Below are 17,556 nucleotides of genomic sequence, written 5' to 3'. Positions count from 1 at the left end.
AGTTTATAATAAAAGTACTCTAATCCTTAGTCCTTCATAATCGTGGTAACACTGAAGTGAAGGCCCACATTTTGTAAGTTTAGAAAAAAAAACAATAACAGGTTGCAGATTATGTATTGTTAATCATGTACCTTTTTTGAGTTTATCATAAAAGTACTGTAGTCCTTCTACTATGCAGTATATCCACCAGTGTCCCGATGGATCGGCACCTTATTGTGGTGAGGAAATGTCTCCATGACCCCCTAGAGCTATGTCGGTGGGAGTCTCTTACTGTTGACAGGGTTACCCAAGCCGAACTGGTCGAAGGGTAGAGGCCAGACTAAGAGTGATCCAGTGCTCCGGGATACACATATGGGCAGGTTTCTGATAGACTGGATCTCTGGCAGTCCCCTGCAACTGCGCTCACCTGAAGGTCGTCTCGAGCTTCTCGTGCCACTGGAATATGGTGGTTGTGGCCTATCCCCATGCCACAAGATAAAGCGACGAGGGCGGGCCAAGGATATGAAAGGAAGCTCCTAGCTTGAGTCCTGCACAGAGGCGGCGTGGGTGTGACAGTTGTTGGAAGATTGTGATTCAGGAAAAATATCTTTTTTAGGCACCTGCCCATGTGACTGAGCAGCCCTACTCAGGGTCCGCACTGCTCACCCCAAATTGGGGATGGGTCTGGAAAAGGTGACCCAAAAAATGCTTGTTCCTCATACCAGGGTGGTCAGCCGCAGCCACCAAAGCACCCCCCACTGTGGTCGCAAACATTACAAAGGAGAACACTTGACTATGAATCTGGCTACCTAGGATGTCCGCACCCTGCTCAACACTCAAGATGGGACAGAGAGACCTCATAGACGGACGGTGCTCATTGCACATGAGTTCAGGAGGTACAATGTCAACATTGCAGTACTCAGTGAGACTCCGATCTCTGGCGAAGATTCCTTGACAGAAGTTGGTGAAGGCTACACCTTCTGGAAAAGTCTCTACTCAATAACATCTCGGAGTCCCCCCCAATGCATCAGTGAACGGCTCATGACCTGGTGTATCTCCCTGGTGAAAGGGCATTTTGCGACGCTACTCGGTGCATATGCCCCCACCCTGGATGTTGATAACATCAAAGATGCCTTCAACGAGTCTCTTGCAGCTGCCCTATCCAGAGTCCTTAAGTCTGATAAACTTCTCCTCATGGGTGATTTCAACGCCCGAGTTGGCACAGATGCCAACAGCAGTGGACTAAGATAATTGGAACCCATGGGTCTGGAAAGATAAACAACAATGGCATTCGACTCCTCTCCCTGCGCTCTGAGCACCAACTTTTCATCACCAAGACAATTTTTCATCTGTAAAAGAAATAGATAACATCTTGGATGCACCCTCGGTCCAAACATTGGCACTTGCTGGACTACATAATCACACGACAACAAGACGTCTGCATAACCAGGGCCTTACGTGAGGCTGAATGCTGGACTGAATCGAAGCTGAGGATGAAATTCTAACCACCCATCCATTTTCTTCCGGTTATCCAGGGTCTGGTCGCGGGGGCAGCAGCTTTAGGAGGGACTCCCAGACTTCCCTCTCCCCAGCCACTTCAGCCACCTAATCCCGGGGGATCCCAAGGTGTTTCCAGGCCAGCCGAGAGCATAGTCTCTCCAGCGCGTCCCGGGTCGTCCATGGGGTTTCTTACTGGTGGGACATGCCCGGAACACCTCCCCAGGAGGCATCTTGATGAGATGCCCGAGCAACTTCATCTGGCTCCTCTATACGTGGAGGAGCAGCGGCTCAACTCCGAGTCTCTCCCGGATGACCGAGCTTCTCACCTTATCTCTAAGGGAGAGCCCGGATACCCTGCGGAGGAAACTCATTTCGGCCACTTGTATCTGGGATCTCGTTCTTTCGGTCATGAACCATAGCTCGTGACCATAGGTGATGATCGACCGGTAAATTGAGAGCTTTGCCTTTTGGCTCAGCTCTCTCTTTACCACGACGGACCGGTACAGAGTCCGCATTATTGCCGACGCTGCACCGATCCGCCCGTTGATCTCGTGCTCCATCCTGCCCTCACTTGTGAACAAGACCCCAAGATACTTGAACTCCTCCACTTGGGGCAGGATCTCATCCCCGATCCGGAGAGGGCATTCCACCCTTTTCTAACCGAGGATCATGGAGGTGCTGACCCTCGTGCCGACCGCTTCACACTCGGCTGCAAACCGCTCCAGTGAGACCTGGTGGTCACGGCTTGAAGAAACCAACTGCACCACGTCGTCTGCAAGAAGCAGAGACGCGATGCTGAGGTATCCAAACCGGACACCCTCAACACCTTGGCTGCGCCTAGAAATTCTGTCCATAAAAATTACCTAACAGAATCAGTGACAAAGGGCAGCCTTGGCGGAGACCAACCCTCACTGGGAACGAATCCGACTTACTGCCGGAAATGCGGACCAAACTCTGGCATCAGTGATACAGGGACCGAACCGCCCTTATCAGTTGGCTCGGCACCCCGTACTCTCGAAGCACCCTCCACAGAACTTCCCGAGGGACACAGTCGAACACCTGCTCCTCCTGAATCCGAGGTTTGACCTCCCGATAGACCCTCCTCTCCAGCACCCATGGATAGACCTTACCGGAGAGGCTGAGGAGTGTGATTCCCCTGTAATTGGAAAACACCCTCTGGTCCCCCTTCTTAAAGAGGGGAACCACCACCTCAGTCTGCCAATCAAGAGGCACTGTCCCCGATGTCCACGCAATGTTGTAGATAAGTATCAGCCATGACAGCCCCACAACATCAAGAGCCTTTAAGAACTCCGGGCGGATCTCATCCACCCCCAGGGCCGTGCCACCGAGGAGTTTTTTAACTACCTCAGTGACTTCGACCCCAGAGATTGGAGAATCCGCCTCAGAGTCTCCAGGCCCTGTTTCCTCAATGGAAGGCGTGTAGGTGGAATTGAGGTCTTCGAAGTATTCTCCCCACCGACTCACGACGTCCTGAGTCGAGGTCAGCAGCACGCCATCCCCACTGTAAACAGCGCTGACGTTGCACTGCTTCCCCCTCCTGAGACTCCAGATGGTGGACAGTGTCCGCCCTGAGACTGGAAGGTTGTGGGTTCAAACCCTGACCAGGTCATACCAAAGGCTATAAAAATGGGACCCATTGCCTCCCTGCTTGGCACTCAGCATTAAGGGTTGGAATTGGGGGGGTTAGATCACCAAATGATTCCCGGGCGCGGCACCGCTGCTGCCCACTGCTCCCTTCGAGGATGGGTTAAATGCAGAGACAATTTTCACCGCACTCAGTTGTGTGTGTGACAATCATTGGGACTTTAACTTTGACTTTAACTTTAAGAATTTCCTCGAAGCCGTCCAGAAGTCATTCTCCATGGCCTCACCAAACTTGTCCCACGCCCGGGTTTTTGCCTCAGCAACCACCGAAGTCGCGTTCCGCTTGGCCATCCGGTACCTGTCAGCTGCCTCCGGAGTCCCGCAGGCCAAAACCGCCCAATAGGACTCCTTCTTCAGCTTGACGGCATCCCTTACCGCCAGTATCCACCAGTGGGTTCGGGGATTGCCGCCACGACAGGCACCAACGACCTTCCGGCCACAGCTCCGGTCGGCCACCTCAACAATGGAGGAGCGGAACATGGTCCACTCAGACTCAATGTCCCCTGCCTCCCCCGGGACATGGGGAAAGCTCTGCTCCGGCAGTGGGAGTTGAAGCTCTTCCGGACAGGGGATTCTGCCAGACGTTCCCAGCAGACCCTCACAGAGCGTTTTGGTCTGCCAGGTCGGACCGGCATCTTCCCCCACCATCGGAGCCAACCCACCACCAGGTGGTGATCAGTTGACAGCTCCGCCCCTTTCTTCGCCCGAGTGTCCAAAACATGCGGCCGCAAATCCGATGACACGACTACAAAGTCGATCATCAAACTGCGGCCTCGGGTGTCCTGGTGCCAAGTGCACACATGGACACCCTTTTATTTGAACATGGTGTTCATTATAGAAAATCCGTGTCGAGCACAGAAGTCCAATAATAGAACACTGCTCGGGTTCAGATCGGGGGAGGCGGTGGCGTTCCTCCCAATCACGCCCATCCAGGTCTCACTGTCATTGCCCACGTGAGCATTGAAGTCACCCAGTAGAACAATGGAGTCCCCAGAAGGAGCGCTCTCCAGCACTTCTTCCAGGGACTCTAAGAAGGGTGGGTACTCTGAGTCAGGACCCGCCCTCCGCACCCGAAGGCGGAGGGAGGCTACCCTCTCGTTCGCCTGGGTGAACCCCAATGTCCAGCCCCTTTCGAGACGGCTTGTACTGGAACCCAAACTGTGTGTGGAGTTAAGTCCGACTATGTCTTGTCGGAACTTTTCTGCCTCACACACCAGCTCGGGCTCCTTTCCAGACAGAGAAGTGACATTACATGTCCCAAGAACCAGCTTCTGCAGCCGGGGATTGGACCGCCAAGGTCCCTTGTCTTTGGCCGTCGCCCAGCTCACAATGCACCTGACCCCTTTGGCCCCTCCCACAGGTGGTGAGCCCATGGAAAGGGGGACCCACATTTTCTTTTCGAGCTGTGCCCGGCTGGGTCCCATGCGCAAAGGCCTGGCCACCAGACGCTCGCCTTCGAGCCCCACCTCCGGGCCTGGCTCCAGAGGGGGGCCCCGGTGAGGGAAATCTGTCCATATAGCTCATGAAAATGTAACCCCCACACAAAAAAAACAACAGCCAAGAAAGCGATTGAACTGCAGAGCTCTTGACTCTCCAGAGTCACTACCGCAGCAACCTGGCTATGGGGCTTCCCACCTTGGAGGACAGTGAGTAGGCAAAACTGAGGTCAACACTACACCAAGGTGCCTCTGAAACCATTGGCTTTACTCAGAAGTGCTATCAAGACTGGTTCAAGAACAGCTTGGTAGAAATACAGGAGCTGTTGGACGCCAAGCGTAAAGCCCATGCTGAGAAGGAGGCTACCTTCTCAAGCGGAATCTGTTCCACTTCTTAGCAACTATCCGGCACAATAAGACCCTGCCTCAAAAATGGAAAGACAGCAACATTGTCACTATCTACAGGAAGAAAGACCAACTGAAAGGGACACTGAAGAGTTGCAGCATCAAACCCAATGAACTTGAGGCAGCTGCAGCTAACTGATCGCTGTGCCGCCTGTTGTGCCATGACGAGGTCATGTACCTGGAGGAGTGTTGAAATCGAGACCGGAGGGACCTGCGGAGACGAAGACACCATCCTGCAGATCCAGAACCATACCAGCCCCCTGATCCAGAGCACTGTGGCAGGACATGTGGCTCCAGGATCGGACTTCATAGTCACATGGAATGGCATCGTCGCCAGCAACGATAGCCACCAACCAGATCAACAAAATGAAAGCTACGTCATCTTAGACTATGATGGACCGCCTAAGCACGCAATCAATACCCACCAACAAAAACTGAAAAACTCTTTCTATCTACTATAGCCAGTTTAGTTATGAGTGATAAAGCTGTTCGGAATTAGAGTCGGAGCTACAACGTTTAAAATTTAATGCTTGACTTCAGATTCAAAGCATTTATTGTCATATGTACAATGAAAGCACTTTCTTTGTACAATGAAATCCTTTTGCTTTCCGTTAGAATGCCAGTGAAAAAGATAGAATTGAAGAATAAATAATGAACTAAAATAATATAAATCAAAGTAAAATAAAATAGGGTCCCGGTTCTCAGACAAAGTTTTGGAAACCAACCCGACTCACGTGGCTATTGTGAACAACGACGTTGTTTGTTCCACCTGCCGCTAGTCGGCGTTGGTTGACGATGGTAAGGCTGCACTGTACAAGACAATAAACATGGGCCCTAAGAAAGATGCAGGAGAAAAGCAAAAGAGGAAATTGGAGAGGACAAAAATACAGCTGAAAAAGACAATCATAGAAAAGTATGAAAGGAGTTCGGGCGACGGACTTGGCACCAGAATACAAAGTGCCAAGATCGACCATAAATTCATTTCTGAGGACTAGAGAAGCAATAAAAACTGGCAGTGTTGCTAAGGGGGTTACGAAGGGTTACAAGCCAGGTCCCAGTGATAAAAACAAAGAAAGGAAAACACAGAGAAAATGCAGCAACCGTACTTTTTTTTTTTGGAAGTGGATTCCTCTTACAATGACTCCCTCCCCCCGCACCTCCCCTCCACCCACGCGTTGATAGATTCATCAATGTCAAAGTATGTAGATCTTGAATTTACAGTTTTAATTATATTTCTTTTTTTAATTTATATTGCATCTTCAACTCTGCGCATTTTTGCTCCACAATTGTGGTATAAAAAAGTTAACGTTAGGGTAAAAAACTTGCTGCCTAAGAGACCGGATTATTGTGTTTTCAGTTATTTCTAATGGGAGAAATTGCTTTGGAATTCAACAGTTTCACTTCTCAACGCTTCTTCTGGAACGAATTAACATTGAGATTCGATGTTTCACTGTATTGATTTGTTGCTGGGAACATCGATACTTCAATTACACTTTACAGGCTTTATTGCATATTACATGACAGGAGTGCACACCCACCTTTCCTTGGCCTTTCATCAGTACTATACTGGAGATAATGGATGGCTGTGCAAGTCGCCATGGGGATTCCACTTGAATGGTGCTCAATGAACGTGCTGACTTCTTAACTATCTGATATTCCTGGAAGGGAAAAGCAGTTTAACAACAAAATAAAAAAGAAAAGAAAAGTTAAACTGCCAAAACTCATTTGTGCCAACTTCTTATACTTCTTAATACAAACTGGCGTTGCTGTCTTTACTTATCTTTTGATAAATTTTACCCATTTTAAATTTCTACTCAATTCCTTGCAGTTACCGATTCATTCAAATGTATATATTACCATGAATTAACGCTGGGATTGGTTTGGTTACCCGTCACGCTGCCAGGAAACAGTTTGCCTTTTTTATTGTTTTAGTTCCTCATTAACAGAGCAATTGGTGGCCATTTCTAAGTCATTCTTATCACGATAGCCAGAATGAAATGAAATAGGCTTTGATGTGACACTGTGTAGAATCCTAAAATGAATAATTTCATTGCTTTTGGTCATCATTACTCAAGAGTCATAATTTCAAGTTCTAAACCACATAGAGACACATTCCCAAAGCCCCATATACAGACATGACACAAAAACTTTATTCGGCTCAAAACTACAACTCGTGCATATTTATCAGCACGGCAATGATATACAATAGCAATAGGTTAGACAAGTTTAAATGTTTTGATCAACAAAACTAACATCAGTGTAAATAGACTTGTGAGGGCGATATTACAAAGTTTCATATTCAGTATACAAAAAATGTAACTCCATTCCAGTAATAGAAAAAAAAGACGTGGTGGAAGTAAGAAACACATCTTTAATCTCTCACTGACACAAGTGAACAAAGTCAATACAATGCAAAAAAGAACATACGTACAAACCCGCCCTTAACTGCCGGCCTTCTGAGTGAGAGGGCTGGTCCTAAAGTCTGCCACAACGTAATCCAATTACAGATAAATCTAATTGTGTTTTCTGCATCTCCTGCTGCCCATCCCGGATCACTTTTAGCAGAGAAGAACTATTAAACATCGGACAGTCTTCTCCTGGCACTTTCTTTCCGGTTTTCACTGACGCAGGCAGTTTGACGGAGATTCTAGCCGGAGCGGCAGCACTCTACAAGTTCTGCTGGAGACGGCGTCGTGGCAAGCGCACCGGAGCCCACGTAAAGTTGAAGCAGAGAGGGTTCCCCATGCTCCCCTACCATCAATTCTTCTGGCGAATGTCGGCTCCCTGGCGAACAAGATGGACGAACAACTGCTTCTCATCCCAAGGAACCCGTACGTTAGCAGATCCGCTGCCCTGTGCTTCACCGAAACGTGGCTCAACGAACACATCCCCCACCATGCCGTACATCCTACGTGCGGATCGCATCACGGAGCTCACGGGAAAAACAAAGGGAGGTGGTCTATGCTTCTACATTAATGAAGCTTGGTGTACTGATGTCACAGTGTTGAAAGAGTCTCGCAGCCCTCTCTTAGGACACTTTTCATAAACCGACGAGCGTTTTATTCACCAAGGGAGTTCTCCTCGATCGTAATGGCGGCTGTTTACATTTCACCACACGCACGTGCGATTGAAGCCATGCAGCTCCACATGAAGAAAAAACTACCTACTAAACTCACTTATTTATCATTGTTTTGAGTGATTTTAACAAAGCGAACCTTACATACGAACTTCCCAAATACAGCACATAACGTGTCCCACCAAAGGCACACAGACACTGGTCCACTGCTACTCCGTAATAAAGGACGCATACCGCTCTGTGCCCCGTGCAGCTTTAGGACTCTCGGACCACTATCTAGTTCATCTGATCCCAACCTACAGGCAGAAATTAGACATTTCTAAGCCTGTGGTGAGGACTGTGAGGTATGGACAGTCGAGTCAAAGCAGGACCTCCAAGCCTGCTTTGACGGCACCGATTGGGGTGTTTTTGAAGCTGCAACTTCAGACCTGCATGAACTCACCGACACTGTGACATCATCACATTCAGCTTTTGTGAGGACTTGTGTGTGCAGACCAAGACCTTCTGCACGTACAACAACACGTCAAGTCAAGTTAAGTCAAGTTCATTTGTATAGCCCTAAATCACAAGCAGTCTCAAAGGGCTTCACATAGACAAAAAATTATAATTATTCTCAAAGCATCCCCTGATCTTAAGCTCCCAAAAGGGCAAGGAAAAACTAAAAAAAACCCTACCAGGGGAAAATGAGAAACCTTGAGAAGGGACCACAGATGGAAGGATCCCCCTTTCAGGATCACCAGGTTGCAATGGATGCAGAGAGGGCACAAATAATACATAATATGAAAATCAATGAAAAAGTGGATGTCTAAGTCAAAGCAAAGAGCTGCTGGAGGTGCCCTTGGCAGTGTCTTCTAGGAGGTTGAGCTGCAGTTCCCTCATCCTGAATTGGTTCACCAGAATCCAGATAGCCACTGTCAGCTTGGTTGCCACCTAACCACCTCCCCAGCCGGGGAGGGGTGGGGGGTGGGGAGAGGGAGCGAAAACAAACTCCAGCCGAATCGGCCACTGCAGGTTAATTAAAGGCCATATCATAGAAATGTGTCTTTAAACGTTTCTTGAACGTTTCTACTAAGGTAGCAGTTCTAATATCCATTGGTAGGGCATTCCAACGCTCTGGAGCCTGAATAGAAAATGCTCTAGACCCTGCAGACATTTTCTTGGCCCTCGGGGTCACTAAAAAGCTAGCGTTTTGCAAACGAAGGTTACGAGACGGAACATAAGGAACAACTAGGTCGACGAGATATGAAGGCGCTAAGCCATGCAGTGATTTATAGGTTAATAGAGGAACCTTGAAGTCACATCTTAAATGGACCGGGAGCCAATGTAAACTGGCTAATATTGGGGTAATGCGATTAAATTTTCTTGTTCGTGAGAGCAGCCTCGCAGCAGCATTTTGTACTAACTGTAGACTTTTGATGCGGGACTTAGGAAGACCAGAGAATAACACATTACAGTAGTCCAGGCGCGACGTAGCAAACGCATGTTTAATAGTTTCCGCATCACCGGTCGAGAGGATCGGACGAATCTTAGCAATATTACGAAGGTGAAAAAACGCAATTCTGGTTATATTCTTAATGTGCTTTTGAAAGGAGAACGTTTGGTCAAATATTACCCCGAGATTAGTTACAGTATCGCTCTGAGTGATAGTACGATTAACGATTAATGACTTGCGAAAAATAGCGAGTTTTTGCTAAGATAAGTGCGTCTTTATATTTCAGGAGGCTGTCCTGCCATGCCTGATGGAAAACCTCAAGTTTGGTTAAACGCCATCTGCGGTCATGCTTTCTACATAATTGCTTAAGTAGGCAATCTATGGCGAGTTTTCAGACGTAGCGGCGCCACAGAGTCGATAGCATTTAACAATGTCGCATTGAATTCCTTTGTAAGATTATCAATTGGGCCGATGTATGCGGGAAATATGGCGGTTGCCGGCGACAGTAACTCAGATAGTGCAGTTGCAGTCATGGAGTTAAAATTACAGCTGTTATAATTCTGATTGCTCTCTTGTCTTTGACAAGGAACTAAAATTTCAAATTTTATTAAGTAATGATCAGACAAAACAGTGGTGTATGGCAGTACTGCTATATTTGAGGTTGCAAGTCCTTGGGATAATACCAGATCTAAGGTATTTCCATTCTTATGCGTTGCTGCCTCTACGGCTTGCGTAAAACCAAACGAATCAGTTAAAGTCTGAAACGCCGAAGTAAGTGGCTCTGACGGTAAATTCATGTGGATGTTGAAATCGCCCATGACAATTATATTATCCGCATTTGTCACTAGATCAGCCGCGAATTCTGAAAATTCATCCAGGAAGCCAGAGTAGGCCCCGGGTGGACGGTAAATAACAGCAAGATAAAATGACGGTAAAGCGGTGGATCGGACAGTGAGAACTTCAAATGTTTTAAATATGTTAATCGAACGAGGCCTAAATCTAAGCTCGGAATTTTAGATGAGGGCGACACCCCCACCCTTTTTTCGAGGACGGGCCACACGTGAGCTCACAAAATTTGGAGGCGAGGCCTCGTTAAGCGGCAGCAGTTCATTAGATTTTAACCAGGTCTCGCAAAGACCAAAAACGTTTAGATTATGTTCCGTGATCAGGTCATTAACAAGAACTGCTTTCATATGAAGCGATCTAATATTCATAAAACTGAGTTTAAGTGTAATTGGTTGATCAGGGTGCGTATCTATCGAAGGATTTTTCAACAAGATCCGAGTAAGATTGTGTTCTCTAGGCCTGACATCACCTCTCAAATATTTATTAGCGCGGTGGGACGATACGACCGTGGGAATTTAATAGTAAATATTTGTTACACACGTAAAATTATCTGAAGCAGGCACCGTTTCATCAGCAAAACCGGTCGGGGTGGAGTGATTGGATTTGTCTACGACCCCAGTAGAAAGTGTGTTTATGTGTACTGCAGCACTATTCAAACTGTTGCGCTCTAGTCTACACGAAGAGCTATGTGCATGCTGGAAGTCTAGCCTAGCGCTAGTTAACTTTAACTTAACAGACTCCAAACCCATCCTAACAGGTGGTCTAATCACCTGTGCCCCGGCCTGCTCTAAAGTGACCTTTCATGAGTGGCTCAAACATTAATCTATATTTCTAGAAAGAATGAAGGCGCCTTCACGGTTAGGGTGAAGGCCGTCCTTCCTCAGCAGGTCGGGGCGGCCCCGGAAGGAGGACCAGTTATCTATAAAATACAGTCCCTGCTTTTTACAGAACCCAGCCATCCATCGATTAAGGGAGACTAATCTACTAAACCTCTCATCAGTGCCTCTCCCAGGCAGGGGGCCAGAGACAAATATTCGATGCCGACTCATCTTTCTGGCGAGATCACAAGTCCTCGCTATGTTTTTCTTTGTGATCTCTGATTGCCTCATCCTAAAATCATTGGGGCCGACGTGTATCACTATGTCCGAGTAGCTAGTGTTGTTGGAACTACGCTGTTGACTAAGCCTATTGCGAGACAGCTCCCTAAGATTAGCTTCTATGACGGGTGCTCTGCGCCCAGCAATACACATTACCGTGGCTGGATTTTTAAGCGTAATATTTCGGGTAATGAAGTCACCAATGACCAAAGTGCGAGGGCCAGTAGACCGAGATGACTTTGGACGGCTATGCGTCTTACCTGGCTCATTGCGATTAGCAAGCCGCTTGGGGCTAATGCTAACCGGGCTAGCGGGCTGACTACAGCCTGTGTCCGCCACAACTACTGTTATCGCACTATTCTGCTCTAACTGGCGGACACGTCCCTCCAGCAGGGACAACCTCTCTAAGAATAGAGTGCAGTTGGTGCACGAAGCCGTACAAACCTCTTGATCTGCAGCCATAATTTTGTGTCCGATGATCGACGGTAGACAAACGGCCACGAAGCCTCCGCTCTCTCAGACACTTCCGGAATCCACCCACCAAAGTTGTCAAACTTTGGAGGGTGGTGGAGGGTGAACACTAAACCTCAGAATGCTGCGTGAAGACAAGGAGGAGGCCTACAGGAGTGGGGACCGTGACTTGTTCAGGCAGGCCAGGAACACTGACCCGAGAGATCAGGAAAGCTAAGAGGAGCTATGGGCAGAGCTTGGAGAGACAACTCTTTGCCAACCCTTATCCCTCATCAATGTGGAAAGGCCTGCAGAGCATCACGGGCTTTAAGAGACCAACCCACCATCCTGTGGAGAACCCAAGGCTTGCAAACAGCAAAACAGGTTTTACTGCAGGTTTGAACGGTCCAACCACTCAACAGGACCTCCTGCATCACAATCAACATCTACACCTCTCCCCACAACCCCCCTCTTCACACCTCCACCACCGTTATCACCTACTCTCTCTCTTCCAGAAGCCGCGCCCGCGCTTCAGATCCATGAGGAGGAGGTGTGTCAGATTTTCCTGAGACAGAAGGTCAGGAAGGCACCAGGCCCAGAAGGCGTGTCCCCCTCCTGCCTGAAAGTCTGTGCTGAACAGCTGGCACCCACCTTTGCACAGATCTTCAAACCGTTACCTGGAGCTGTGTGAGGTGCCCTCGTGCTTTAAAAGCTCCACCATTGTACCGGTGGCCAAGAAGCCCGCCATCACAAGATTGAATGATTACAGACTCATCCCCCTGACATCTGTGGTCATGAAATCCTTTGAGAGGCTAGTGTTGAGCCACCTGAAGGACATCACAGGCCCCCTGCCTCCACCTGTCAGTGAATCACCAGCTTCCTGACCAACAGGAGACAGGAGGTGAGGCTGGGGACCATCACATCCGACACCCGGTTTACCAGCACTGGCGCCCCCCAGGGGTGTGTACTGTCCCCATTGCTCTTCTCTCTCTACACCAACGATTGTTGTTCAGGTGACTCTTCTGTGAAGCTCCTGAAGTATGCGGACGACACCACTCTCATCGGACTGATCCGGGACGGTGACGAGACTGCGTATAGACAGGAGGTGGAGCGGCTGGTCCACCGGTGCAGCCAAAACCACCTGGAGCTGAACCTGCTCAAGACCGTGGAAATGACAGTGGACTTCGGAAGAGACCCTTCGCCATTTCCACCCCTCACCATCCTCAGTAATGCTATTCCCACCTCAGACAGTTCCTGGGATCCACAATCTCCCGGGACATGAAATGGAACAGCCACATAGGCTCTGTCCAGAAGAAGGCCCAGCAGAGGTTGTACTTTCTGAGACAGCTCAGGAAGTTCAACCTGCCACAGGAGCTGCTGAAGACGCCGTTAGCCTGGAGGGGCTCGCTACATTCTGCGCCGACAGAAACAGCGAACTAAGCGGTAAATCCCGAGGGGGTGGGATGTGTGTTTACATCAACAACAACTGGTGTAAAAATGCTAGATCTGTCGCCAGCTTCTGCTCTTCGGACATCGAGGTTTTGACTAACTGCAGACCCTTCTACCTGCCCAGGGAGTTTACTGTTATTAGCATCACTGCTGTGTATGTGCCTCCCAGCGCTAATACTAATGAGGCCATGAGTGTTCTCTATCGGACAATCGGCGAGCTGCAATCCACGCACACAGAGGGTGTTTTCATCATTGCTGGGGACTTTAACCAGGCTAATATGAAGACTATTCTCCCTCATTTTTACCAACACGTGGATTTTCCAACTCGGGGAGAGAACACTCTCGACTTAGTTTACACCAATATAAAAGATGCATTCAGAGCAAAACCCACAGTGAAGCAGGTGAGGGTGTGGTGTGAGGGGGCCATGGAGGCACTCCAGGACTGCTTTAAGTGCTCTGACTGGGACATGTTCAAATCAGCAGCAACATATGACAACCAGATCAACATTGATGAGCACGCCATGACTGTGTCAGCCTACATCAACAAATGCACCGAGGATGTCAGCACCACTAAGAACATCATCACCCGGGCCAACCAACGACCCTGGATGACTGAGGATGTACGTCAAACGCTACGAGCACGGAACTCAGCCTTCAAGGCTGGCGACAAGGAGGCACTGAGGACAGCGATAGCCAACTTGAACCGTGCCATCAGGTTAGCTAAGCGGAGCCACAGTCGGAAAATTCAGGATCTTTTCCACGGCGCCAACAACACCAGGAGTATGTGGCAAGGCATACGGGGCGATTACAGACTACAACTCACCCTCCCCCCCCCGTTGGGTGAAGTTGATGCTGACTTCCTAAATAGACTAAATAACTTATTTGGGAGGTTCGAGGCACTAAACAGCACTCCAGCAGTTAAAACTGTTCCCCATCAGGAAGAGGAGGCACTCTGCCTTGACTCAGTCGACGTGTTGAAGACTCTGAGGAGAGTCAACCCACGTAAGGCCCCAGGCCCCGACAACATACCTGGGCGGGTGTTCAGGGAATGTGCAGGTCAGCTGGCTGGTGTCATCACAGACATTTTTAACACCTCGCTGGGCCAAGCCACTGTGCCAGCATGCTTCAAGACTGCCTACATCATTCCGGTGCCGAAGAAACCTCAAATCACCTCATTTAATGACTACCGGCCTGTTGCACTGACTCCCATCATGATGAAGTGCTTCGAAAGGCTGCTTAAAGAACACATCGTCTCCAGACTCCCCTCAACATTCGACCCGTTCCAGTTTGCCTACCGGCAGAACCGCTCCACTGAGGATGCCATCTCCTCCACTCTTCATCTGAGCCTGGCTCACCTGGAGGAGAAGAACACCCATGTGCAGATGCTGTTCCTGGACTTCATTCAGTTCAGCGTTTAACACCATCATCCCACAGCATCTGATAGGAAAACTGGAACACCTGGGCTTCAGCACCCCTCTTCGCAACTGGCTGCTAGACTTCCTCACCAACAGACCTCAGTCAGTCTGGGTCGGACAGAACACCTCCGATGTCATTACCCTCAGCACAGGCTCCCCTCGGGGTTGCGTCCTGAGCCCCCTGCTGTTCACCCTGATGACACACGACTGCATCCCCAGGTTCACCACCAATCACATCGTGAAGTTCGCAGACGACACAACGGTGGTGGGCCTCATCAGAGACAACAACGACCTGGACTACAGAGAGGAGGTGGAGCAGCTGGTGGGCTGGTGCAAAGACAACAGCCTGATCCTGAATGTGGAGAAGACAAAGGAGATCATCGTCGACTTCAGGAAAAACCAGCCTCACCACGCTCAGCTGTGGAGGTGGTCAGCAGCACCAAATTCCTGGGGTCCACATCACAGACGACCTCACCTGGACTGTGAACACCACGGCACTGGTCAAGAGGGCACAGAAGCGCTCGTACTTCCTGCGGAGGATGAGGAGAGCCCACCTGCCCCCACCCATCTTGAGGACGTTCTACAGAAGCACCATAGAGAGCATTCTGACAAGCTGTCTCTCTGTGTGGTGTGGAGGCTGCAGCGCCTCCGATTGGAAGAACGTGAGGAGCGTGGTGAGGACAGCAGAGAGGATCATCGGGGCTCCTCTTCCCTCCATTCAGGACATTTCATCTCAGCGCTGCGTGTCCCGAGCCCGTAACATCATCAGTGACCCATCACACCCCCACCATGGACTGTTCTCCCTGCTGCCCTTTGGAAAGAGGTTTCGCAGCATCCGCTGCAGGTCCACCAGGTTCTGCAACAGCTTTTTCCCTGCTGTCATCAGACTGTTGAACATTTGAACTGTTAAACTCTAAACTGGACTCTGCATCACACATACACAGAACTGAACATTGTGACACTACGAACCACTATCTTGCACTGCCAACTTTGCTGAACTTTTATAATACATGTAAATTTAAAAGTATGCAACCTGATTTAGCATTCCTCTGCACACTTTTTAGATACTGTTTTGTCTCCTTGCACTATTACATACTTATCACTGCTGCACTTTATACTTGTTTTATTTTATATTTTTATATAGTATGTTATTTTTATTCAACCGCAATATCACTGCATTGTTGTAAACTGTATGCAACGGAATTTTGTTTTGTATGCACCCTGTGCAGACAAAATGACAATAAAGTTTGTCTAAGTCTAAGACCTTCTACACTGCCATCATCCAGTCTATCCTTTGCACCTCCATCACTGTCCGGTTTGGATCGGCCACCAAACAAGGCAAACACAGACTGCAACGGACAATCAGGTCTGTGGAAAAGATAATGAGAAACAATCTCTCATCTATCCAAGACTTGTACCTGTCCAGGACCAGGAAACGTGCAAGTAACATCTCCGCAGACCCTTCTCACGCAGATCACAGTCTGTTCAAACTCCTTCCCTCCGGACGGCGTTACAGAGTGCTGTACACCAAAACCAACAGACACAGCTTCTTGCCCCAGGCTGTCGCTCTGATGAACTCACACCACTCAGAAGCTCAGCGACATCACTGTGCAATAACATCTTTCTCTCTGTCACGGAACAGAGACAGGACGACCAAGTGCGCACGATCCTTTATTGAAAAGGGGGAAAGGGGAAGTGGAACGCTGGACTTGCAGTCTGGCGTGGCCGAGCAGCAGAGCACAGCGCGTAGTCGGAGGCAGGCAGGTTGTCGAGACAGGCGGCGATCAGGAGCGTGGTCAAAGGACGAGCAAGTAGTCGGGGCAGGCGCCGATCAGGCGTGGTCGGTCAGTTTACGGAAGCAGTTGGCAACAGAGATCGTTCAGGGGACAAAAAGGCAGTGGTGTCACGGGCAGGGTAAGGAGACGAACTGACAACCACTGGCACAATGCACAGAGGTTAAGTAGTGGACCTAAGGAGCTGTAGCAGGTGCTGGCAATTCCTTGATTGGGGCTTGGCTGGGAGTCAGGTGACGCTGGAACGTGAAACTCTCGCCACTTACTAAATGTTGTTAGTTACCTGAATATTGTCAGTCACTTAAATGTTGTACAGAGGCTTTGATCAACCGGAGTCAAATTCCCAGTTTGGCATGCACAAACTTGGTCAATATAGATGATTCTGATTCTGATTCCCAGAGTTAAGCAAACAAGTGGTCACAAGATAGATCAACAGTTGTTCCACATATGGGTTCATCCATCCGTCCGTCCGTCCGTCCATCCATCCATCCATCCATCCATCCATCCATCCATCCATCCATCCATCCATCCATCCATCCATCCATCCATCCATCTTTCTTCTTCTAACTGAGTTTGTTAGTGAAAAATGAAACAGCTCTTTAAAGAAAAAAAGTTTTTTCAAGCCTTGTGTCACTGACCAATCGATCTCCAGCAGTATCTAGCTGTTGTGGTAAGGAATGTTTTCGTCTGCCTGGCTTTGAGGACTTCTCCACAATGTCACAGCGCCTCACAACATTCTCCAGAGAGAGCTCATCATCTTCACCAACTGACTCCAAGCGATTGCTACTCCCTATGACATGGGAAGAATAATGAGCTCAATCAATCCTGTGTTTGGAATGAGCAGTTATTTTGTGTGTAGTTTAAGTCTAAGTACTTCCGTGAAACACCAAACAAACAAAAAACACACCCATAATATAAACTTGTTGGCAGAGCAAATTTATGTAATAATAACAATAATAATATAATAATAATATAAGACAATAATTGTGCAGACAGAAAGAAAGAAAGAAAGA

General features: G+C 48.7%; 1 protein-coding gene across 1 annotated transcript in view; it reads right to left on the bottom strand.

The window, feature by feature from the left end:
• The window catches only part of pdzd2 (PDZ domain containing 2), a 293,772-nt gene that overhangs the window by 157,618 nt on the left and 118,598 nt on the right, over positions 1 to 17,556 (bottom strand). The window contains exons 8-9 of the mRNA XM_088374954.1: positions 17,182 to 17,333; positions 6,524 to 6,643 (exon numbers count right to left, since the gene is read on the bottom strand). Coding sequence (XP_088231080.1) covers positions 6,524 to 6,643; positions 17,182 to 17,333 — 272 coding nt within the window. The remainder of the gene's footprint in view (positions 1 to 6,523; positions 6,644 to 17,181; positions 17,334 to 17,556) is intronic.

This window comes from Syngnathus floridae, chromosome 5, assembly GCF_059516105.1.
Source record: "Syngnathus floridae isolate MCC-2025c chromosome 5, RoL_Sflo_1.0, whole genome shotgun sequence".
Lineage (NCBI taxonomy): Eukaryota > Metazoa > Chordata > Actinopteri > Syngnathiformes > Syngnathidae > Syngnathus > Syngnathus floridae.
This window is presented reverse-complemented; position numbering and strand designations above follow the sequence as displayed.